General features: G+C 41.7%; 3 protein-coding genes across 8 annotated transcripts in view; all 3 read left to right on the plus strand.

The window, feature by feature from the left end:
* LOC128895132 (proline-rich transmembrane protein 4) overlaps positions 1 to 15130 on the plus strand; it is a 122488-nt gene extending 107358 nt beyond the window's left edge. For all 5 annotated transcript variants that reach the window (XM_054157419.1, XM_054157420.1, XM_054157417.1 and 2 more), the window contains 4 exons: positions 6969 to 9434; positions 9729 to 10420; positions 11699 to 12207; positions 12317 to 15130. In XM_054157419.1, coding sequence (XP_054013394.1) covers positions 7987 to 9434; positions 9729 to 10420; positions 11699 to 12156 — 2598 coding nt within the window. In that variant the 5' untranslated portion in view covers positions 6969 to 7986 and the 3' untranslated portion in view covers positions 12157 to 12207; positions 12317 to 15130. The remainder of the gene's footprint in view (positions 1 to 6968; positions 9435 to 9728; positions 10421 to 11698; positions 12208 to 12316) is intronic.
* A 3361-nt stretch (positions 15131 to 18491) lies between these two features.
* LOC128895150 (histone chaperone asf1) lies at positions 18492 to 20371 on the plus strand. The gene is made up of 3 exons (XM_054157471.1): positions 18492 to 18810; positions 19068 to 19183; positions 19314 to 20371. The coding sequence occupies exons 1-3, from the start codon at positions 18702 to 18704 to the stop codon at positions 19683 to 19685; spliced, it is 597 nt and encodes a 198-aa protein (XP_054013446.1). The 5' UTR covers positions 18492 to 18701; the 3' UTR covers positions 19686 to 20371.
* Positions 20372 to 21060: 689 nt separating this feature from the next.
* Positions 21061 to 26477, plus strand: LOC128895146 (uncharacterized). 2 transcript variants are annotated; one of them, XR_008461721.1, is made up of 8 exons: positions 21062 to 21245; positions 23607 to 23779; positions 23853 to 23929; positions 24005 to 24100; positions 24185 to 24268; positions 24905 to 25130; positions 25225 to 25555; positions 25764 to 26477. XR_008461721.1 is itself a non-coding variant. In XM_054157466.1 (7 exons), exons 1-7 carry the CDS (start codon positions 21243 to 21245, stop codon positions 25472 to 25474), a joined length of 909 nt encoding a protein of 302 aa, XP_054013441.1. In that variant the 5' UTR covers positions 21061 to 21242; the 3' UTR covers positions 25475 to 26477. The 2 variants fall into 2 exon arrangements, 1 of the variants encoding a protein (XP_054013441.1); XM_054157466.1 differs by having other exon boundaries at positions 21061 to 21245; positions 25225 to 26477.
* The last annotated feature ends 121 nt before the right edge of the window (positions 26478 to 26598 follow it).

Here is a 26598-nt window from a genome sequence, read left to right on the forward strand (position 1 = left end):
TGAAATTTTAATCGCGTTACTTTTCTTACTTTACATGCCAAACGTATTTTTACTAATAAAAATTCGTCAAGGAAAAGTAATAATAACCACGCGAAGGGATGCAAACCAGACCCGAAATGACCCAAACGACCCAAATTGACCATAAACGACTCCTCAACGTCATCGAGCTGCCCTCTCGAATCTCTGTGATCCTCGAAGCGTTTACTTGAGCGCTTTAAGCCGTACTTGCGACGGCGAATAAACGCGTTTTTGTTTCGCATAAATTCGAGCCGTCTTCCGTGGCTCTTCCAGGATGTGGTTTTTCGTCGGAGTTTTTGTACGCGAGCCGTCCCCGGTACACTAAACAGCCGCCGCCCGGCTCGGCGAGTGTAAAAGCTCTCGTATTCGGTTGCACGAATTACTCGGTTCGTTACGCGTCGGTCGCCGGTGGTTTTTCCTTTATTTGATCGCGGGCGCGATCCCTGTGAAACGGAACAAAACATTCGGACGAATATTTACTCGCATATCATATATTCAGCTTTCGCCGTCCCGCTAGAACGATTCGGATTCTAGAATCAATTTAAACCGATATATCCGTTCCATTTGTAGTTACGCGTTCTCTCTCGATTCGCTTCGTTCGAATTTCATGAATACGCAAAACCCTTCGCGCCCTGTTCAACGAACGCGCCAACCAGCCGCTCAGTAGCTCCGGTGTCTTATTCGATTGTAAACGACCACTTCGCCGGTTCTCAAACATCGTCCCCGTTTCAAACAACGAAATTTAATTATTTATATTGCTCAACATTTTTAGATTACTTATTGGATCATGGGTGGAAACGAAAATAAAATTGCATAGTTTTCGATTAAATGAATTCTATTTCGCATTCCGAAGACTCGGGGGACAAGCTGCATTCGCTATATCGAGGTTGTCTCTCTACTGACCAACACCTAGTGTCGCCAGTTCCGAGTCGAACTCGAATTTCGACGCCGGTGTTTATATTAGCAAGCTCGTCGCTCCGCTGTCTCTGCGAAGACTTCCGGTCCAACAAAAGCGAACGTCGAAGAAAAATATACAACGTACTAGGAACCTCCGTGAATCTACCTTTCGTCGTGCATAGCTCTAGCTCTCATTCGTTGACGATTTTGCCAACGGACCGCGTTTGCAGACCGGCTTGGGTCACGCGATGCTTACCGATCGACGCTACCGTGACAAACAGAGGCGTAGACAGTTCCGCGAGGGAAGTTTCGGGGCGCAGATGCGCGAACTAACGAACGTCGCATCTGTTTACCAAACTAAACTAACCTATGTACGTAGTCGTTAAATCACGACCGATGAACCGTAGTACTCTGCTTCGATACCGAAACGCTTGGTTAAAACCGATCTCCAAATCCCTAATTTTGTACCTTTTCGTGGTAACTTTTATCCTGAAAAAGAACGAACGGAGTAAGTCTGCGTTTTCCATAAAAACCGAACAAGTTAACCGAACAAGTAACGACCGAATCCGACAGGAGATACTGGCTAATAGTTAAATTACCAAGTTCCAACCCATACACGAAAGCTGGTCGGTCAAGCGTTAGCAACGCTTTGTTGAAAATAGCATTCGAATCGTACACGGAGTTCATTTTTATTTCCGCGTTACGGGCGCGTGAGACACCCTCTGTTTGAGCTAAATCGTTTAACTTTATCTCCGGCAGCAGTAAATTTTAATTAAATTTTTCACGCTTCCGCGAACTCGCCGTGTACGCGGTGAATTCGAAATTTACTTTGAACTCGAACGGGCGCGATAAAGTAATTGTAAAAGTTTAACGAATTTCACGTTACACCGGAATTGACGCCAGTGGAGAGGGGACGGGGGAGCTCCTCCACAAAGTAAGGAAGCGTAACAAGTTTTGCGTCGCGCACGAGTCACGTGTGACACACGTGATTGAAACGTCGCGCCACGATAACGCCGGTCAGATGTGTATCGGACACTTATGCCAGCGTTTCTCAAACCTTCACCCGTCCGTAAACCTGAAAGGGTACATATTTAACGGATCTCCCGAAATAATCTTCATCTCAGAATAATTTATAGCGAAAACTTTTCTTCTAACCGGCCTGATAATTCCATTTCCTCAAATTATTTAAGAATTAATTACGGAATTCATTTCTACGCCTGATTCCTCTTTGTTCACCTTTATAAAAAATATTTTTACATAGCGAGAAAAAATCTCTTTCGCAACCGGACTCTGTGCGATTATCGTAAAACACGACGTTTCCGTCGAAACAATTGAAACGGACGTACAATGGCAACTAGATCGTTTTTCTTCGTGCCCCGCGGCTCGTGTCTCTTTTATGACCGATCGCGTGTAACTTTGCTCGCTGTCACGAGCAATTTTCTTTCTTTCTTTCTTTCTTTTTTTTTTCGTTTTTCTTTTTTCTTTTTGTAAGCCGTTCGACGGGTGTGAGCTTCGAATTTTTTTTTTCCGCAAAAAACTCCGCGCCAATTCGGAGGGCCGATCTCGAAATCGGATCGCGCGCGCGTGTCGCAGAGAAAAAAAAAAAAAACATTACAGCGTAAAAGCTTGGATTGTAGCGCAGTCGATTTTCGAAACGAACACGTTCAAATTCGTTATTTCCGCAAATATTTATCACGGGTTTTCGCACCCGATCGCACGAACGAAACGCATTTATATAGATCAAAGACATAAATCGCGAGAGAGTACGTCGCGTGTTGGATCGTTAAAATTGTAATCGTATACGAATGGAGCAGCGTGTAGCGGGCGCAAAAAAAAAAAAAAAAAAAAAAAAAAAAATTAATAGTCACGACTTTGACGGGTGAGAATCTACGGAACTGAATTGGTGAAGGTTGGAAAAAACCTTGCGCAATATCTATTATACCTTCGAAATTCAAAGTAAAATGGGAGGTAAGAAGCTTCAAACGAATCGTACACGGTCTGCCCTACAAGTTACGTCCATATTCCTGCCCTCTACAGGGTGTCCCAAAAATGTTAAAGGTCCTTGAAAGAGGTGGTTCGGGAGGGTGATTTGAAACAACTTTTTCCTTAGCGAAAATGTTGTCCGAGGCTTCGTTGAGGAGATATTAACAGAAAACCCCGTCCAATCAGAGCGCGTAGCCTACGCTTCCGCGGCCGCTCCGTCGACATCCTCGCGCTCTGATTGGTCGGGATTTTCTGTTAATATCTCCTTCACGAAGCCTCGGACGACATTTTCGCTAAGGAAAAAGTTGTTTCAAATCGCCTCCCGAAACACCTCTTGGAAGGACCTCCATTTTCAGGACATTTTTTTTTTTTTTTATTCGACACGTGTAAATTCGTCCGTGAAAACGGCGGTCGTTAATTTTGTCACGCTCTGTGTATCGAAATTCTCGCCCGTTCGATAGAATCTGCAAATTGTGTAACACGAGTCGATTACGAACGATGAATCGTTCGCGTTAATTTTTTGTTTGCGCCATTAACGGAAACAAATCTCTGACCGCGGATCATAGAGACTTGGCGTAAATATCTGTTAGCATTGCAAACGCGGCTGTATGCCCAAGCGTTAACGATCTCGCGGCCCCGTGCTATTTATTAGAATTTGTTGCTCTTTGTGTCCAGTTTTTTAACTGAATTATTGCGATGCTAAGTAACATTTATTCCGGCCAATTTGCGCCTCGAGTTTACGCGCGTCGAGAATTTTTATAACTTTAAGCGTGAATCATGCTCGTTGGAAACGCTCGAATATAACACGTCAATTAAACGGAACGTTTCGCGCGTTTTGTTTTCAGCACTATTTTCGCGCATTATTAGGACGTAATCAACAGGTGATGGAAATTTTGTTAGTTGATCCTCGCTGTTCCCTGTACGAATTCCATTCGTCTCTCTTTTAGAAATTAATTGTATGAAACTAGGATTGGCTGTAAATCAAAGATCGTAGCCAGATAAAAAGGGACGATTAAGAAGATAAAAGAGGGCCGCGTAAATGACGTTTTATTTTTTTTTCGGAAGGATTTCGATCCGGTGAACTTACTCTGTTCTTTACGCTTTGTCTATCTCTTTGTAGCTCCCTGTGACACTCTAAAAACAAAACGGAACGATAGCGAAGCACCTTCACGGACGCGGTAGAGGGCATAGAAGTGCACACAGCCAGTGAAACGGGCCAGTTTGTTGACATCGGTCGAGGTTCGTTTTCACGAAACACCAAGCGCCCTCCCATATATCTATGTTTATCTCGTGTCATGACGGACAGGCAGATAAGTCAGTGTTTCAACGTCTATACGGTCACCTCGATTCTTCCGGCGACTTCTTTCTCGGACATTTTCGTGAACTGTGCGACGGGACGAACAGTACAAATTCCAACGAAAATATGGGCTACAAATACTGAACCAAAGTGGAAGAATTTTTTTTTCTTTTTTTTTTAAACACAAACTTAGAATCGTATCAACTACTGTTTCCGACTCGATTTAATTCACGTTAAATAAATCGATACGTCTAGGAAAAGCAATAACTTTCCAGGTATTTCTTACGTAATAAAAAACAATAAATTTTATTTCAAAGGCTCCGACAAAGTTAAATATCGTTGTTCGAGTTCTCGCAAGCTGGTTTACCAGCGGAGTCGTTTAGACCCATTGTTTATCGCGATAATGATTTTCCGCGCTTACACGTGATCAAGCGTAATCCACGGGGCGCGTTAATCATCGATTACGAGCTTAAAACCCGCATCATGCATTGTTTTGCGCTTCACCGCGATTTTCCTCGTACACGGTAATATCGCGGCTATTGGAAACGCGGTCTGACAGTCATTCCGGGAAATGAAAATCGCATCTGGTATTGAATCCGTTCGGTGGAAACGCGACTTGGTGTAATTGGTGACCAGTGGCGGCTCTACGGTTCGCGAGGCCCTTGGCAAAAAGAAGACGCGTCTTCGTTCAAGGGCGTTGTCCGTATCGGTATGTTTTCAATATAACAAGAAATTCGTCGTAATATTTTCTAGACAGATATTTCAAGAACGATAACGATATTAATAATTCTAAATTATTTAAGAGAAAGAATCAGAAATCTAATAACGAAGACAAAAAGAATTTTATTTAACCGAACGGTAAAATCTTAAAACATCGTTAGCGTGTTTAAAAGTGGGTACGGTATTTAGACGAAATGAAATTAGGATGCAGTTACGCAAGGCCTCGTGCATCACGTATGTCGCCTGTACGTAGGTCCGTTACTGGAGATCGACGGCCCTCTACCAATCATCATTGAAACTGACTCATGCAGTGTATTATTCCCTTTTAGCCGGCCGAGCAATTTCCTGTTACACGCGGCGCATCCCCGTAGCCGTCCGCACTCGAACGGCTTCCATGTTACTTCGATACTTGAAATTTAATACCTTTCGTCACCCGGTGTGGCTCAATACACTACGGATCTCCGACGTGAAATTACATTTTTAAATATCGGGTTTCACGGCGCTGTATCGTGTCAGCGAGAAACGTTAGGCCTCTTCTAATTGCGAGAAGAGCTCCATCGACTTTGCTTCCTACTTCGTATTGGCGTTACGTGTCTTATCTTCCGTCTCCCGTACTCTTTCCAAGTGGTATTTCAACGAAACCTACATTTCCTCCGGCGCTCCGTCGAGAACAACGGCTCGCGGTCTTTAATTTCTCTGCTCTATGACCCGTTTTTATTCGTTTCAGCGAGATACCTTCCGCTCGTCGTTCAACTTCTTTATTATCAGCCGACGACTCGAACACGGAACACGTTTAACGCGTTCGCTACATCACGTTTTCCTCTTTTCTTTTTACATTATACGCATCGAGTGTCGTTAAATTTGCTCGTAGGTTACGCAAAGCTATCGAGACAGACAGCGCTGATGTTTCGAGCTTTTCAACCTTTGCGGTTGAAAGCGAGCATCGTAGTTCGTCGGGTTATAATTTATCATAAAACGCGTGTCCTTGACGGTTATTAGAACAATTTGTTGACGCCGGGCACATAGTAAATTTTGTTTCGCGTTTTAGGTCGCGCCGTTTATGCAAACCCATTTCGCTGAAGAGGAAATCTTTGGTAGAAACGTTTATTAACGAACCGTGTTTGTTTATGCTATACGCGTTTACGATAAATGCAAATTTTATGCAAAGTTATCGTCTAAATTCAGAGCCGTTACAGGAACAATGCAACCCATCAAAAATACAAGAAAATTGTTTTCCTTAAACTATTCGAAATAACATATTTAGAATGAAAAGTTGACACTTTGCAGTACTTTCACGAGTCTGACTCGTGATGATATTTGAAGTCAAATTTGAAAATCACGAGTGTGACTCGTGATGATGTTTCAGGTCAAACTTGAAAATCACGAGTCTGACTCGTCATGAAAATTTCAGGTCAAACTTGCAAAACACGAGTCTGACTCGTGATGATATTGTAGGCCGCATTTAAAAATCACGAGTGTGACTCGTGATAATATTGTAGACCAAACTTGAAAATCACGAGTCTGATTCGTGATAAAAATCTCATGCCAGACTTGAAAATCACGAGTTTGACTCGCGATGAAAATTTCAGGTCAAACTTGCAAAACACGAGTCTGACTCGTTTTCCTCATCCACCTTTCCAAATTTCCTCAAGTTTCCCGAATATTTGTCCGCCATATTAACTCCCCTCAAAGCCACTATATTCCCAACCGTCAGCATCATCCTTTTAATTTTTCCCAAGCCTTCCTATTTAAAATTTACAATCATTCTTCGAGTTATAACTCCCAGCGCGATCCATAGAGGACGTTGAAACACCTGTCCTCGACCTATAAGATTAATCCGTGGACAACGGTGAAATTGGTAGATCGATAGAGAGAGGAGTCGTCCGTCAAACGAAAGATCAAAGGTTCGAATCCCGGTTAATCAATCCGGGGGATCCCCTAGTTTTTCAGAGCGGCGCGTACAATTTCCTCGGAACGTTCTTGTATCGTAACTCAACGACCAATCACCGTCCGGTGCACAACGAAGGAATTAACGAAGGAACATTTTTCACAGGTGTTCGTAGCGTCGAGGTGGTGGACGACGAGCGAGAGGATAGCAACGTTTCCGCGCACGTATAGACGCACACGTGCACGCGTCCCGGGGAAATGAATGGACACGGCAACCACGGTAGCATCCTATCTAGAAGGCATCGCACGGACTGATTCCAAACGTTAAATGTACCCTCAGGAATTCAGGTTTCGCCCGAGGCTCCCGCGAATCTGGGATGGCTTCGAGCAATGATGACATCGGATTAAGCCCGGCCAACAAGAAGCACCGACGTACCGCGTCGTTCGTAAAAGTAGATAGATTTTAAATCGAGTCTCTGTCCAGGGACGGGGAGGAGGCAACGCGTAACTCCGTTACGTCGAAAATAATCCGTGGCTTATCGAATCCCGATGCTATAATGGAAGTACACGAGGCGAGGCGGTAATAGTTTTCTCGACCTCTCTCCCTCGTCCGTCTCGGGAGGCAACGAACTAGAGAAAATCGGATGCCAACGGAAAGTCGGCGAACATCGACGTCTCACCGCGACTTTCGTTGAACCGTGAATCGTTCGGAAGTTTTCGTCGAAACTATCGCGAAAATGTAAGTACGCCCTGTGGCCAACACGGGGAGAGAGACACGCGTTACACACAGGAATTCGGAACGTTCCGGCCGGGGAATCCCAGGAGTAAACCAACGAAGTAAACCACGAAACCGTCCCCAAAGATCAGGCCAGTGATACAACCGAGTCGCGCGACCAAAGGGAAATGCAACAGATGCCGACGATAAGCTCGACCGGGCAGCAACAGGGATCCACGGGAAAGCAACGCCGGTGCCCCCCGTGCGCGCCTCTAGGAATGTAATATTCGTCTCGCGTTACGCTAGCCAAGGCCGAAGGACTCGCGCGCAGGCCAGCGCCCCGGGATCCCTATCCTCACAAGTGTCCTTACGTCGCTGCGCCATTAATCGTCCGCGGTTATGGAATGAACCGATGCTGGCCTGAGCTAAACGGCTGTCCTCCGTGGTCCAGGTTCTACCCTGCGTCGTCATGACCCCGACGATGCGTCTTCTCCTGTCGACGCTACTGCTGGCACTGTCCTGCACGACCGTTTGCTCCGCGAGCGGCGACGGCGGACCCAACTTTCCAATCTTCAACCTGGACAACACCCAGCTCGAGAAGAACTTGGCGGAGATATTCAACAAGGTGGCGCACAGCTCGGCTACCACGAAGCGCAGCGTACCCGCCTACGATGCTCAAGTGTCGGCCAGCACGACCCTGTCGACGGTACCCTCGTCTCTGACCACCACGACCACCGCCGCGACGACCAGCCCGTCGACGCCTCCCGCGAGGTATCCCGTACCCCCTCAGAGAAATCCCGTGCCCAGACCAACCGTGTCCCCAACTTTTAGAGAACTGCCCTCGTATGCTCCCCCTTCCCGCGCCCTCTTCACGCCGCCGTTGCCGCGAGAGTATCTCAATCCGTTCGCCAACAAGCCCACCCTCAGGGGAACCAACTCCGACGCTCACTCGGGCCTCAAGAGACCCGTGCCGCCGCCCAGCGGTACCCCAGCCCACGAACGGATACCCATCAGGCCTCCCGACCTTCAGGGCTCTTCCCAAGTACCAGAGAGGCACTCTCACTCTAGGAACAAGCCGCTGAACATACCCAGCAAGGAGCAGAACGCGGTCGAGTCCGGCGAACTCGACAGGCGAAACAACACCAACGAGTTCGTCCCAACGTTGCATTACCCGAGCATCTCGAGGATACTCTCCGGCAGCAACGGCCGCAAACAGGACATCCCGGAGATACTCCTGAAGCCTCTGCCTACAAAAACCCCGCCGCAGAATGCGCCCGTGGCCCCTACCACCGAGAAGATGACGACGATGTCGACCACCACGACGAGAGCCTCCAGCCAGCTGGACTCCTCCAAGTCCGTCACTCAGCCGACGATCTTCAATCTGCCCAACACGAGGCGGCACGACGACGACGGCTACCCAGGACTTCGCAACGAGAACGGCTACAAGACGGAGAACATCGAGATTGTCGACACAGAAAGGCTGCCGTATCCCCAGCCTCAACCCCCGGCGCCGCCGCCGAAGAAGAGGCCTAACGACGACGAGAATCGCGTGGTGCCGCAGATCGACACTCATTCCCTCGAGTCCACCTGGCGGATCGCTTGGTCCCTTCACGTCTACGTCGCGGCGATTATGTTCACCCTGATGGCTCTCTACTCGATATACAAGATCGTCCGTTTCAACGAAGCAACGAATCTGTTGACGCAGTCGTACTTCCTCGCGGTTCACTTGCTGCTCACGACCGTCTGCACGCTAAGATGCTTTCATCTCTTTTACGACGCTTACAATCTCGGCCACTCACTGCCGGAGCCCCTGTCGCGGGTGTTGATGTACCTGCCCGCTCCGCTACTCTCCACGGCGTTCGCCACCCTGGTGCTCTACCTCGCGCGATGCTCGGAGGCGCCAGCTCTGAACAACAGGTTTGATTGAATTGTTAAAATCCTTCCAACGGGCTAGATTGTGTATTATACAGTATAGTGAGAATAATTTCGAGCCACTTTTTAACCCTTTGCACTCGAGGCCTTAACATACTACTGCTATGAGTTTGTAAGCTATCGAGATTTTAAAACAAGGTCACCTTTACCTCGCCGACAATCAGTTTATCGATACGTTGAGCTTCGAAGAAATTCAACCTAAAAAACTTTGGATATTGTATAGATTTACTCTGCGACGTAGCTATTTGACAAATTCTAAAGATCCGTTGTTGTCGACAGGTTCCTCTCGCCAGCTGGGCTGGTAATGGCCTCGACGGTGCACGCGGTGCTCTGCGTCTCGTTGCACGTGTCCACGCACGTGCTGGGTTACCAGGACGTAGCGAAGATATTGCCGTTGATCTGCCAGTGCATCTACATCATCGTGTGCGTGACCCTGGGCCTGGGCTACATGTACGTGTACCGGGTGGTGCGCTCGCAGATCCACATCGCGAGCAACAAGGCGGCAGGAGCGAATCACATGGTCGGGGCAGATCCTACCACGGTGGCGTTGAGCACCGCCATCACCACCAGCATCGCCACCGCGTTGTTCTTCATCATGATGGGCTTCGTCCAGCTGTACGGGATCTTCGGTAACGTTCAGGAACGACCGCAGTCTTATCCCTGGCTTTGGTGGGGCTGGCAGTTCTCCGTTAGACTGCTGGAGTTGGCTGTGTGCGGTCTCCTCGCCTGGGTAGCCAGCCTGTCCCAGTACCCGTTGCGGGAAAAGCAGCTGCAACAGCACCCGGTGCACTCCGGCTTCGCTCTGTTTCCCTGCGGTAGCTCGACCTCCACCGAGAATATGGACGACGTGCTTTACCCCGCTATCTGCAGCACCAACCAGGCGATTCAGAATTACACGATGAGAACGGGGAAACAGGTTTACGACGATAGCTTCCCGCTGAACACGCTACCCGAGCATTTGAACATATCAGGTATCGGCCACCGCCTGGCCAGCGATCGAGCGTTACGACCTGAATCACCGCCAGCGCTCATACGCGGTTCGCGAGAGTTGCGTCCTCGCCTTTTGTTTCTTTTATTCGTATACGAGTCCTACAAACGTCTCGCGTGTAAGCTGCTTCGAGGGAGATATCTCGTTTCGACGGAAAAATCGCGCCTGCCTTTTCTCGTCCGCAGTATGAATTTTACAAAATTTTTATTTTAACAGATACCTTTCGCTTATTTTAACCTCTCAGCTCGGATGAAATTACGAATCGATCGTTCCGTTGACCTTTCCGTTGCGTTTCGACGCGAAATATCGATGCGAATCTCGTCAATTCTGTTAAATAATCTATGCGAACCGTTTTCTGATCTAAAAATGAATTTCACTCCGAAGAATATTTTTACGCGGCACGGATGCTTGGAAGGGCACCGATTTAAATAATTGCATGGTTGCGTGCTCCGAAGAATTTAAATACAGATTATTTTCATCGAGGTAGTTTAATAAGGATATTCGTGCTCGTGCAATTATATCGCGAAGCTAAACGATTGTTTTTTTAATGTTTTCTAAAACTGTGTTCTCAGCCGTGACCTTGAAGCGTATGAAATGATAAATTAGGTTGCATGGGGCAGTGTTACGTTCTAGATTCCGCGTCGTATGGATTAAGAGAACAAATTATAGCACGATTATTATTTCTTGGGGTCGATCTTATTTTAGTTCTTAAAGACATCGTTCCCCTTGGAAGACTTTAAAAATACTCGGGTGATTTTACCGTCACTTTTTAATAAGTATCGATTTTAGTTTAAATAGAAAATATATAACTTAGCGTCATTCGAATTTACACGAACTCGATTGAAACGATTATCCCAATAAACCATCACACGCGGAAACCCCTGTTCACGTGCCTTCGCGTTTCCCAATCGCGTCACACTCGCGTCAGAAAAGTCTAACCAGAGTCTCGATTTCTCCTTGTTACCTTTAAACGAAAGAATCCTTCGAGTACAGTATTTCACGTTTTCCCACGTCGTGAAAGCGTGCAACATTGTCCTTGGTATCCCCCTGTCTGGGCATCTCGCTGTGCGTAATTATTCCTCGGAGAAACTCCGAGTTGCGCGTTCGCCTAAACAAGATATAGCACCGTTGCGCGAACCGTGTATGAGAAGGCAACAAACAAACAAACAAAAAAAAAAGAAAGAAAGAAAAGAAAAGGAAAACCAATTCTTTTCTTCCTTCCAACATAAAGGTATGCTAAATATCAGTGTCGTTGTTGCAGGTACATTCGAGAGACATTCCATTCGCAAGTCAGGCACCATGGGCCATTTCCCACACGAAGGTCGCGGCTCGTTAAACCGGCACGGTAATGGGATACAAACTCTGAGGAACTCCGAAAGTCGCGGCAGACACACGCCTGTCCAGGGTCTGCACGAGCAAACACCGACAACCGGTTCAACGATGCTGGTCGCCGAGGACGGATTTGTCAGGTTCCGCAGTCTCGGCGCCGAGGACGACGAACTGTCGGATACGCCCAGCGTGGTCGGCACCCACGGCAGAGGAAGCTCGCTGACAGGCAGCGTGAGATTTAACGCTAGACACCCGACGCTGCAGCATCAACACCAGCATCAGCATCAGCTTCAACATCCCCATCAGCATCAGCTTCAGCATCAACACTCGCTTCAACATCCCCATCCGAGTCAGCACCAGGGCCACCATCAGTTGTACAACAACACGTAAAGTCTAGTTATACGGCCGCCAGATGATAGAAATTTGTTCCCCGTTGACTCGGTGAGTGTCGAGACGTCGAAATTTAAGTAGCGACTGCGGACCAGTTGGATCGTATAGTTGATCTAATCTTTCATCGGCGTACTGATCGCGAATTACCGTTCTGTTTCAGGTGCTCGTCACGATCGTCAACGAAATAATAGAATGTTCCGGGGCTGTCGCGACTACGGTCTAAACTTGAACTAATTTTATCTTATTCTATGTAAGATACGTCCTTGTGTATAGATACCTACTTGCCATTCGCATTCTCCTGCTTCGCATCCACGTCCGATCCGACGAACAATTAGCCGTATGGCATCGATATTTATTTGACGTTCTCGATTAAGCGACGAATTAAGAAGACGAAGAAGAGTGGAAAAAAAGTATACGGCGAACTCGTGTCAAGAGTTCTTCTACCTGTTACGTGGGTAGTTCAGGGTATCACGAATCTTGACCTTATATTAGGCACTTGGTACTTATTAAGGTTCATGTGATTAACGAAACGTTGTAATCTCGCGAAACCTATAGGGAGAAAAGCTTTCTTTCGTTTTTCCTTTCTTCGAGTAGCAAGGAGACTGGACAGTCGCGTCGTTCCGAAATCGAGTCATTTCCTTGGAAATTGATTTCAAGGTAGCGAATACAAATCCTGATTTTCCCTGTTGCGCAGTGTTTAAATGTATCTTAACTCTTTGTACTCCTAAGGCCAGCTGTAGTGCCCAGATACAATGGAACAAAGAACACGCAGGAGAATAAAAACGTTGACAAACGCATGTATACGTCCATAGTCCGCACCGATGGCTTTCTCTGGACGCATATATGCACGCAAAGAATCGATTCTCAGCGACGACTTTATTTTGAAGCAATTCGACTGGCTAATCCTCTTAAGAAACTCGGCTGTGGAACGTATCGGTACAACACGTGATCGTTGGGTGAGAATGGCACGGTACGAACGACTCGATAGCTTTATTTCATTACCATCGATACTTTCCTGATACGCGCGTTCTCGTGGCCAAGAAACTTCGCTCCTTAGAATAATTTAACCCTTTGCACTGTAATCGTTTCCTTAGTTTATCAATTATATTATTTATTCTAAGGGAAAATGTTTTCGTCGCGTCACGGTTAACCTCATAGTGCAAGGGGTTAATCTCCGCGCGTCCCCCTTTCATCATGCTCGTTGGGTTGTTCCAAGCAAACAGAAACAAATGGAAAAAGAGCACTGTGCAAATTCGAAGTGCTCGGCGGTGTAATTAATCACCTGTTCGACCGATACACGCGTCTCCTTTCTCGAGATCCCGCGCAAGGTTCGACAGAAGGAAGTATATTTTGTAACGAATAAAAAAAGACGAAAAAAAGTGGAAACTTATTCACGTGGTCCAAAACACACACGCGCACGCGCGCACATACATACGGACACGCATACGTATGTACACGCGTGCACACGTACACATACACACGTAAACGAGCGACTTGAAAAAATTATTGCGGTTCAACGAAAATACGTATCGAGCGAGTAGGATGTGTGATGATTCTCTGCCTCGTGCTGAACGGAAGGAAGAAAAAGACTAAAAACAGACTACGGGGCGTTGTACAAGTCGATAATAATTTATCACTCAGTCCAATTGTAAGATTTATTTAGCGGTTAAGGTTGGATTAAGAATTCCCTGTTGAATACAGGGTGTTCCGGCAACGGTGGTACAACCGTGCAATGAATTGGGCATGAACAAATACGTCGAAAGTGCCGATCAAAATCTTTTTATAAGAGGCACCGTTTTCAAGAAAATCGAGCTTGAAAGTGCATCATGATAACGCGTAATATCTTGAAGACGTGGCTTCATAGAAATGTATTTTATTTTTACACTTTCGACTCATCGTTTCACAAAGAATCATCCACTGCTCGGTTGTACTACCATTAGCCAGAATATTCTGTATATTAAGTTACGTCGGTGTAGCCAGCACGAGCTACCATCTTGTTCGCTTGTAGAGACAGATATCAGCGATTTCTGTTCAACGAATCTAACACGCCAAGCGATCAAGCGCGTAACGATGTTCCCTCTCCGCGTCGGAGACCACGAAGAATTGAACAACTTCGCACACAGGCCAGCATTAGTTTGTTTCCTAATTTGTTTTTAATTTACTCGCGTGCACCACTATTTCTGTACGCGTTTCCTTTTCCCGACCCGACCCCTGCACCCTCTTCCTACCCTTGAACCTGAAGGTACAAAATAGTACTTTCCACCTTCTTCTCAACTTCGTATATCGAATAAAATAGATTTAAGCGGTCAAGCGCAGTGTATATGTTTATATGGACATTGTAAATAAGGTATACGGGCTCGTCGTGAGTAGATATTATCGTTGGGATAGAATTCGTGCAGATTCTATCCGACACGCACCCCGGGATTCACACATACAAAATAAAACACGCTCATTCGCATCAGCGCAATACACGACTCGACGGAGATGGACGGAACTCTCGTCGAGGTAACAAATTTCAAATAACCGACTCGAATAACTCGTATAATGCAAGATAAACCGCTGTTCGTTCATCATTTGCTCGATAAAAATTACAATTTGGATTGTATAATCGTATTACGTTCTCACGTTGAACCCTTTATAGTAGCTTATCCGGATTAAGCGTTTAGTCGAATAGATATCGCTATTAGCTTTCATTCGTATCGTTTATTATTTGACCGAGATTACGTCCATCTCTGCACGACATACATACAGACACACAGTCGTACATCGTTCTCAGTTGTAAATGCAAGACTCGTTTTTAATTTATGTGAAGAAAAAAAGCTGTATTTATTATGTGAAACATTCCACAGCAAACGGCGATCGGTCCGATCGCAACCGATTCTTTTGTGGGATTTTACTGCAATTTTAGATTAACTAATAGCGCTAAAGAAAGAGGAACAACAAATGTAAATAAAAGCTTTTTTGCGAAACACTTTACATGTTTATCCTAATTTTTCATATGGCACCGATTTCGTGCAATGGCTGCCCATCCAGGACATGTAATAGTATATGTCACACTGTGTCATTCGAGTCCTGACGAAGCCGACTGCAATGCTGGCGAGACGCCTGCTTTCATTCATGAAGAACCAGGTTGTAAGAGCTTCAAACATCTTGATCGTAGACGTTGCACGAGATTTGTTTAATTTTCAGCGACGAGGACCACTCGAGAACTACCGTGTAAGAGGAGGAGCAATTCTTGCACCGTTTTCTCAGCCGAGTATTTCGCGTTATTATTACGTCCAAATCGAATCTGCGTTGCGCAGTACAAACAGTACTCTGCGAACATAAACTTAATTTTCTTAATTCCAGGAGAAATTAACTCCGCTGTCGTGACCTGATTATAAATCAAACGGTGGTACATCCAACGAAGCACGCCACGATCGCGAGCGTTTTTATTTACTTGGTACTTGTTTAATTCGTAATGTCAATTAGGAGAAACGGAAGAAAGGAAGATATTCGTTAGATGGTTGTCCTCCGTTGCAACGTAACAGAAGCAATCTTGTATAGAAGTCGCGCGTATGTCGAGAATAATGTAAATAAAAAATAATATTTAATAAAACTTATACGTTCAATCCTCTTTGTTTCGAGTACAATGGAGTTTCGCAGTACGTGTTTAGCAAAAATTCGCAGAATCGACTGAAACGAATTCGTTCGTGCCGAAATGATACAAGTTTTTACTGTTTGTAGTGATATCAGAGAGTAGAAAATGCAATTGAAGTAACGGCAAACGAAAGAAGAATAGCAAACAAGTATGGCGAATCTGATGAAAACATCTGGGAATCACTTCTGAAGGCGACAGTTTCATTTTCACCGCTAATCACGCTGACATCTCGTCATATTCGAGATCGATAACGTTGTAATTGTCGCTAAATTACATAAAATGTTCTTAAAAATTAAACATTACACATCCATGTGTGATTATTGCAAATTCATTGTTGCTCGCTCGATTCATGGACACAGCGACGCTATAACCATCTAGCGGCGAACAGCTCGAACTAATTTTTCAATGACATGTCTCTTTACATTTATTAAACCCCCGTAATATCTAATATTCCTCATGATTAACTTAAAATAAAATTAAATTAAAGCGGCGCACCCTCAGGGGTTGTACCTACATATGTTTAAATGTAGCTACAGTACGGGCTTAGCGATCCCGAGGTACCCGAGCTAGACGGGGGGCAAGTGGGCCCCAACTACATATATACAAACGAATGTAAGAGATACTGTAAACAGTATTAAAACTATGGAGCAACGAAAAGAATAATAGCGATGCATAATACTGTAACAAAGGTATAATTAAAAAGAAAATGTCAGTGTAATAACTATGGCTGTATAGTTGAAACACGAAATAAATACCGATACTAGTTCCAACTTCTGACGCCAGATGGCGAAAGCTTTTTAGTTAGTGGCGCCATCGGTGATAAAACGCCCAAGTTTGTAGTGAAACTAGTTCCAACTCCTGACGCTAGATGGCGCAATTGTAGTTAGTAGCGTCACCTAGAAACAACAGTGGGAACTATTTCGACTACAAACTTGGGCATTTTCCCACCGATGCCGCCACTGGTACTGTTTTGGAGCCTTGGCAAGTGCAGGGATCTGCACACGTATACCCAAGTCAATTTTAATATCACAATACCGAATTCATTATTATTATTAAATAAGTTATCCACGCGATTATGTAGGGCGTGCAAATCCAGGATGTGCACTCACCTTTTATGTATTTTTTTCTGTTTTTAACTATGTATAATTTAAAGAGATAGTTCAAGTAATTGTTATCCAGATTTATAGTCATTCAAATAATACAAAATTAGTATCACCTTCCACCTAAAAAATTTTGGACACCACCCTTTCCCGTCTTAATTAAAGACTTCCTGTACGATAATCACAAAATAATTGTTTAATTAAAAAACGCTATATCAAGTATTTTCAACGTGGAATTTTAACGATATATTGAGTATTATCCAAATTCTTAAATTCTCTAGAAAATCATCTATTCGAATATTCGTCAAAGTTCGTTAGATACTCGAACAGCATATTCGATGCAAATGCGCAGTTCCTACTTATATTTGAACTTGCATCTGAAAATACACTGGGTAATACGGATCGTGCCACGTAAGGGGGAAATCAGAAAATCCCACTTCCCCTATACCTTCGCAACATACTTCTGGTTGCCGCGTTTATGTCAGCTATTTACTACCCAATGCCTAGATTACACATATTAAAATTTATTCTCGAAACATAACGATACATGGTATTTCAACTTTAATTATGTATCATCGCTGTCTCATATACATCATCGTATCGACAATTCTTTTGTCCAAAAACAAACGATCAATTTACGTCAACATACGTTGCCCACTTTGGTTATTCCTATGTCTAAATTTAAGAATACTTAGAATAGGGTACATGAACAAAGAAACTTAAGATGCATCCAGGTGTATCCGTGCTAGGGTTAGGTCTAAGTTACGTTATTTATTTAAATAATTTGTATACAGAAGTTTATTAAATACTAAAGAAATACTACTCGATGATTTCATTAATTTAGAATTTGACTATGAAGGTGAAAGCTCCAACAAAATTGTTCCAAATAGGGTTCTGCAGCTTCTAAGCACGGCACTATTTCAGGTACTCTTCGGAGGATACATTGTCGGATCTTCGCGAACGTATGCATACATCTCCGTCACTTTTTATCAGTCTGCTAACACCATCTGGCGTGATAATTACCAACTAAAAGTGTGCGAGGCGGAATGGGATATGTTTAGCGCGGCTATGTCCCCTGAAACGAAGCAAATTACTCCGTTCGAGTACAACAATGTATATAATCAATATTTCGCGTATTTCTTAAATAATAATCCATCGATTGTACGAATAACCTATCATAAAGTAACTCATTCTCGAGCCGTCGCGATCATCACCCTTCGTGATTGGGCCTGCATAATTTACAACTCTACCAAATTAACAAGTTGACGTATTGTAAATGAACCTTAACGGCAGTTACTTCAAATAATTCACTTTCAAAATATGCACATTTAACTCCACGAGATCTCATTTCTTTCATCGATAAATGTATTTAATTTCGTTGCCATTTTCATTCGCGAACGCTACAGCATCTTATCATCTCCGACTATCTGCAAAATAAGAAATCGAATCGTACGACCACTAGCTCTTTCGATAAACGAACCAATGAACTTTAACAAATATTTTTGAAACGACAAAAATATAATTCCCACAGAACACGAGCCGTAATAAGGCTAGCGATTTTTAAAATTCAAGCAGCGATGTGAAAGGTTTCGGTAGTTCCTGAATCACCGGAAACGTGCTTTGGTTCGTTTGCCGCCAAAGCTAGCTGTGTGCAGCGATGAAATTGTTTATCCTTTGATTTGGGATCCCTGGTCGCTTATCGGATCGATTTAGAAACTGGATTTGAAAAGTACGATACGTGGAACGATTCTTCCAAGTTGCGATTCGCGTGTTTCGGTGAAATTTATCATTTAACGAAGTGAACGATGGCCAAAGTTCAGCTGGCAAACGTAGCCGTACTAGACAATCCCTCACCGTTTCTAAATCCGTTTCAGTTCGAAGTCACTTTCGAGTGTATCGAAGAACTAAAAGAAGGTAATTTCCTTAATCCATAATATCGCCGAATACAACCGAATATTTCTGTTAACATTATCCAAGCGTGAGCCATTTGCAAATCTTCTTAACGACTTGCTAGGTTAGTTTTAACGTTGTAGTAGTTTCCCAAGGACGAATCTGTTTTTTTTTTAACAATCCCATTGTTAAGACGAGTCTTGATACGAACACGTTCAAATCATTCTTTTTACTGAATCGGTATTTTTAATTGTTGCGTCACCGAGACAATGCTATTGCAGATTTAGAATGGAAGATGATCTACGTCGGCAGTGCCGAATCCGAAGATTTCGACCAAGTTTTAGATACAATTTACGTTGGTCCAATCCCTGAAGGAAGACACATGTTTATATTTCAGGTAGATACAATGTATACCTAAATAACAAATTTATACAAAGTAAAATAAACCACAAAAATATTATCAGTAATTTCAATTAAAATCCAAGAGCTTGCCTCAAAGCTTTTTACAATGAATTATTTAATTTTAGGCTGACCCTCCAGACGTTAGTAGAATACCAGTCAATGATGCTTTAGGAGTTACAGTTGTCCTGTTAACTTGTTCGTACAGAGGGCACGAATTTGTGCGCGTCGGATACTTTATAAATAATGAATATACAGATGCAGAGCTCAGAGAAAATCCACCACCTCAACCGCAATTTGACAAAGTGCAAAGAAATATCTTAGGGGACAAACCACGTGTTACTAGATTCAAAATAAATTGGGATGACGGTGCAAGTTCAACAACAAACAATGTCCCGGATGGCATGGATGCACAGTCCTTGGAAGAAACATCGCAGGACGCACCTACATCCACATTGGGTTTTACAGAGAGTACACACAATAGTATGGAAGTGATGTGAATAACAGTATAACGAGAGTAATAAGCGAGCTAGTGCAGACCATAATTGGAAGAACGAAGTAGTACCTGGAAACAAAATTGACAAGGATGCATATAATTGGATAACACGAAGGAGAAATGTTGAAAAAAAAAAATAATAGCCTTTTGTACAGTATATGTTAATAGATTTCCTTTAAAATGGATCCATGAGTTGCAAATTAGCGACATGTTGGTCGATGTAACAGTTTAAAATTTGTATGCGAATGAAGTTGTTTATTACTATGTGTGTATGCATAATTACTAGCGATGGAAAACGACCATGAATAATTTATTATGCATCATTACAAAAGTAATTCGTCTGAATGCAAAGGTGTGAATATCCTGAGACAAATAAATTCTAAGCTAAATTAAACGGATCGTCGGTTGAGAAATTTATAACGGCAAATTAGTATGTGCTCTAGATTAAAGATTTTTGATTCCAGGTTATGATTAAAGGAAAAGAAACATTTTCAGAGTTATCTCTTAATAGTTGTAATTGTATTACAATGTTCTAGGAACGTTTGGAGTTTTGTGTTTAATATCTTAAGTATTATAGTATGGCTTATGATTGTATCGTAAATTATTAGTCTTAAGGATGTTTCCATTTATCCTTGTATGTACATATATACTAAAACAAGAAATACACATTATGTTTTTTACTTCATTAAATTTTGCCTCTGGACATCTTTACCTTTCACAATTCTGTAAATATACAATAAAACATGAGTATTAGTATGTGTTGTGTAAAGCACGATATTTTACAATATCAGATTTTGTCAGTCCCATCAAACGAACTTTTCTAAACATATATTGATCGACGTATTCTTAATTATAAATAATATCCTTATCTTCGGTTGATACGATATTCGAAGGTAATACATATTTATCATAATTAGACTTGGAATGTTTATACATTTATAGCATGTCGGAATACGGGAAAATGTACGAGGATAATACACGACCCCAAAAAATATATAAAATAATGTACATGCTGCACTGTTCAGAAGATAAGACATAAATTTCTTTAAATTTCAAATTATTATTTGTATCTGTGAAAACATGAATTCGTATAATACGTGCCCAGTTTAGTCATAACGATAACGCGGATATACGTCGTTTCGCAAATGTTGAAGTTAAATTTAATTCCAATTCGAACATGGAGCCCCATATCGATTTTTTACAGATATTCTCCGTCCCGCCAAGATTTCAAGCTTTGTGCGTTAACCCTTCCCCCAGTTCCAGACTACTTCAGCGCAAGTTGTTCCATTGTTTGGGAGAAACGAAGGCCCGCAATAATACGAGTACACCACTGCCGCCACCCCCACCACCTAACCTGTCGCGAGCAAGTCTGAGCATGTTTAGTGGATTCAGTCGGTCTCGGCCATTAGCAACAGCGTTAGAACGCAGGTGGATTCCGAAGGAAGCAAGTGTCTTCACGTGCGAATGAACGTGTCAGAAGACGTATCAACATTACGCGTATGCGATCACAACCATAATCACACTTGGCACCCAGTTTTCTACATTTACAACACGACTCTCAATGGTAAGTACACAAAATTTTGCAATACATAACAAAAAACTTCAGTTTTCGCTTCGCGCTTGACAATTACTCAGTTACGAGACGTCAAAGAATTTCGTTCAAATCGTAAACGTGAATTTTCGTTTAAATAGAACAACGGTAACTTTCTTCTCTCAAAGAAATTCGCTAGCGAAATAGCATCGAACTTGAGAGATTCGCGGGGCCGTGAGTGCGATTACATACTGACATGTGTATAGTACCAACAACGTGTACTTGAATTTTAACATACATTCGACACGATCGAGATATTTTATATTTCATTCTATTCGTATTACTGTTGTACCATCTTTCGATTAATTTCATCTTTTCTCTCACGTTTTCTTTCAATTTCGCGAAAAACTTTTCTGTAATCTCCTCCAGTGATTTCATCACCTTTTATAGAAATCTGTTTCGAAAGAGTTCGCCAAAAAGTTAACGCGATAAATTTGGTTCAAATATTTGTTCGATGGAATTCGTGAAAGCAACGACCTGCCGCCGTGGGTATGAGTCATCACGTGTGTGCTGTTCTTTTTTCTTTTTTTTTTTTTTAATTTTTCTCGGATTAATAGTTGCACGCGAAAAAATAACGGGATAACGTAACGTGTTGGGATAATGCAACGCGCAGTATTTGGTCCAAATCGCACCAAGGTCTTGCTGTTAGAACCGGAATACGTGCTCCGCAATTCTCGGTACCGCATCGAGAGCGTAGCGATGACTCGACGGCCACCGATTTTTTTCTTTTTCGCCCGGGAATCTCCGCAGCCATCATAGGAACGAGATATAAAGGAACAGGGCCAATTGTCACATCGTCTTTCCAAATGTCTACTTACCTTCCATTTCTATCGCCTAACATTTATTTTCTTCATAAAATATTGTAAATTTCAGCGAAGCGAATAATAAATAAATCTGACGGTATCGCGTGACAGATAAGAGTGCGCGTGTTTCTATTGTCTCGTGCACGGTATATTTTGACCACAAATTTTTATCTATAATACTAACGAAAGGTCCGGGTACATATTGATAAATATTGCTTTGTAAATAGACTGCGGATTTTTGTGCATTTATAGGAAATTCATATGTGCAAGAATATAAAAAAGAAAATATTGAAAGTGAAGTGTATATTGCAATATTTACGGAGAGAAATTAATTCATGTTTATAGTTATAAACGAAATATGACCGCTGGACAAATCGACATTGGGCGACCGATAAAAAGAGTTCACGTGTATTGTTGTTCTGTTTACGTCTAATTTTAACGCGTTCGGGTCGCTATCGGTAAATATCATTACACGCAGAAATTAGTTTATTCTTTTTGTATCGAGCTCGTAGCTTTCGATATTTACCGACTACGAAGACTTTATTATTATTGTTAATTGTTTCGATATCGAGAGAGATATATCTAAGTAAACAATAAAAGAATATTCCGTTGCAAATTGTATGCATTTCGGAAAATGATAAGCGCTTTTGAATACATCGATATTAATCGATTGCGCAGTTCGCAAGCTCTTGTTTATCGCGGTTGAAGTAGGTGGTTAGCGAGCCCGTTTTCGTCAGATTAGAATCAGCATCTTCTAAGCGGCAGGGTGAACGTTCGTATTTTAAAATGGCGGCCGTCTATCTCGAACAAAATGACTGCCGCGCTCTGGGTTAAATTTGCAGAATCACCCTTTTGTAATTTCGCTATCTAAGCGAAATACTTCACCGAAATTATTATTTATGGATACTTTCGATAAAAATTAGTTTCATATAAACTAAATTAGTTTCATTTTTCGATGTATAAATTAGTTTCATATAAACTCGCTTTTCGATGTATTTACGATTGTTAAATTGTTGAAAAAGTACGGAAACGAAATTTTGTTTAAAATTTGGGAACAGTTTTACATCTAATACGTCTGCTTTATGTACAGAACAAAATTATTATTAGTCTTTGAGATTCAAATCAAAACTGCTCTGCATCCAGAGGTGGGTAATATTTGTAGAAAAAATATTTTAAATACTATTTTAAATAATAGATCCTTCAGAATTCAAATAAAATAGCATTTCAAATGCATGATCCGAAATAAAATATTTATTTACTGTTTATTATTTAAAATACGCATTTTACCGAGCTCTGTCTGCGTCCCACTGTTTTACCGTTCGAGTAAACCCCGATGTAGTCGGACGACGTGCCTTTTTTTAAAATCCTAAATCTTATTGAAAATGGTTCATTTTCATAATTTAGCAATTCCATTACTCCGCGCTACACGCTATGCTAATAAAATAACAAGTTCCGACCATAGATAAATTAAATCATGTTTAGTATATTCGTTCGAAAATATATTCGAAGTGGAAAATAATTATTTTTGCAGACTATGACAGAGGAAGAACAATATTGTCATGACGACAATGACTGTTCCTCGGAACAGTATTGTTACGATATATCTGGACGATGCGTTGAGTATACCCAATGCAGCAGGTATAACAGACGAGAAAACGAAAAACGATCCCGTCATCCTTCTCAATGCGGAGAATGTTTACCTGGGTAATTATATTATTTATAATTACATTGTAAATACATTTTGTAAACACATTTTATCATCGATCTATTGTTGTAGTTACGCCGCAGAAGAACTGGGTACAGGAGAAATGGCATTGCTATGCAGAAAAACAGGCCTCCACAAAACTGAGTCTGGTAAGAAAACTAAATCAATTGCACTTATAGTATTGCACTTATCTGTATATTTATTATCCATTTTGTTTTATCCAGAACCTGCCAATGTAAGCAACGATGTGACCATCTATACACTGGTGGGAGTGTCCTTCCTCTGTTTAGTTCTGCTCGTTACATTTCTCTTAAGAAGACGTATGTACAAATATTACACATTTATCCAAGATTATATAAATTTATAATTCAATGTATAACATAGATAAAATATGTACATTTCAGGATATTCAAAGCGTCGAGACATTCGCACAGAAGAATGCAGCGATCTATGCGTGGTGAAACCAACTGCCCCGCCAATGGAAAGCAGTGAGTATTAACAATTATTTTTGTAAATGTTACTCACTCTTAAGACACGCAATTCACAGAACTTAATGCGGCACTTCTATTTTCAAAAATGCACAAAACTTAGCGATCGCATTTGTCGTTACATTAAAGCTTAGTATCTTTTCGAAGGCGTATTTCTTTTTGAAATGCTGTATTTAATGGGTTGTTTTTCATCCAACGAATACAAGCACCGTAGCTTGCTTCTCTGACTTGATTGCTCACTTTTTAACATCTTCTTGTATACGGTAAAGCCCCGATTTAACTATCCTTTTATGTCCTATGTTGCTACACCCTCAAGTATAACGATTGGTTAATCACAAAAAAAAAAAGGGATAACATCAGACAATCGTGTTTAATAGATGCCCCTTCCTTTCCACTATCTATTCCGCTAAATCGAGGTTTTACTATAAAATTACTAACCGTGAATGAAAACGGTTAATTTGTTTTACGAAGACGATGATTATTTCGTTACAGTATACTATACCTACCTACTTGAACGTTGAATTAACTGTGAGCTGTTCAGCACGCGGTAATAATTTGTATCGAACTATGTATATTACATTGACAGCGCTAACTAAATGCTTGACATGTTTCTTTATATATCGATAAATTTTACAGAGCCATTCATAAGCTGCGGAGAGGGAATAGTAATTAATAATAATAAACATCTAAAAGACAAGAACAGACTAGTGTGTGCTGGTGCTTTTAAAGCTCCGAGCTGGGTTCGTCCCAATCCAAATTGCGAAAGCAACTCGCATTCTGGTGACGTAAGCGCAATGGACCAAATGCACACCAGCGTAGAATTACCACCAGCTGATGATAACGCCAATATGTGGGTTCCTCGGTAAGTAAATGTTTAATACATCGATTCATTTGATACATTTGTGTTAATATCGGGTAAATATTTTCATGCTGATTATATAATTTTGTTTTTGCAGGCAATTACCACTCACAATAGTAAATGGCAACATAGCGCAATTGGAACAAGTGAATAATAATGTTGATACAATTCGGAGAAACAACCCTTCCTCATCGAACGCAGGCGAAGAAGGCACCAGTAATAGTAGCAATGATTCGGCATCCGAATCAAATAATGGTAGAGATGGTAGAGAACATAACCAGGGCTCAAATATTTTGATCACTCAAACGATGTCGATGAACGTGAACGTTCTCAATTGCGATTATTGATATCGAAGGATAAAAATGTCATAATTTAAAGTTAAATCACGCAAGTGCCTAATTCGAAGGAAGATTCACCGAGCTTATGTGGTAAAAAATTTTGACATATCGAATACCATAGTATTTAAAGACAGTAGAAAGGAAAAAACATAACATGTAGGTTGTCAGCTTAAAAAGATCTAGTCAACAAATATTATTAAGAGAATTGACCACTGAAAGTTTTATGTACTAACTTCCTTACAATGTATAATAATTTCTTCCTATTTAACTTTGTTCATTTCTACTTTTTTTTTTGCAGTTTCAATGTTAACGATGTGCCATTTTTTAAAAGACAATATTAAAATTCGTGATTTGACGAAAAGACATAACTTGAAGCAGGAACACACGCATTATTACGACATTAATTATAACATGACGTTAATGTATGGTTAAAGGAGTTCCATATATTTTAAGTATAAAATAATATCGTTATTATTAGGATGCTTTTTAAGAATTATTGCGACAGTTGATAATTTTGAGATCACAAATATGAAGTGCTCAATAGTTTGCAACAACGAAATATTTGCGAACTTTAGGCGGAAATGTGATACGTATATAAATAAATTTTTGTTAGTTCTCAAATATTTATAATATCATAGATTATACAATGTCACAATATTCGAGTATTGCAAGATAAGATAGATAACTGTATTATCTATTTTACTTTCAATACATTTGTTTATTATTGTTCGATACATTTAAACAGTGCATTATGTACATCTAGAATTAGCAAATGTTACTCATTATTTATTTATAAGGTTTTACACAACTACGTATATTATGTCAACATATCTTCATCAATCTATAGCATTGTAATCCATTATGTTTCATATTTATACATCACTACATTTTACAAACTCTTATGTATATCGCAAATGAATATCACTTTTATACGGTCTATCTCTTACAATACTGCCATAAATACCATATAATATGAATCCTATAATAAAGAAAATATACTTTGCTGAAAGAATTTGTGTTTATCCCTACTATTTTTGCCTACGCGCTGGCAACTCAACCGACCAGCATGTGTTGCCGCATAGTAGGGGCATCCCAGCTCTTCGAATATCATGTTCCTATAATATTAGAAGTAA

This window comes from Hylaeus anthracinus, unplaced genomic scaffold, assembly GCF_026225885.1.
Source record: "Hylaeus anthracinus isolate JK02 unplaced genomic scaffold, UHH_iyHylAnth1.0_haploid 4, whole genome shotgun sequence".
In the NCBI taxonomy this organism is placed as follows: domain Eukaryota; kingdom Metazoa; phylum Arthropoda; class Insecta; order Hymenoptera; family Colletidae; genus Hylaeus; species Hylaeus anthracinus.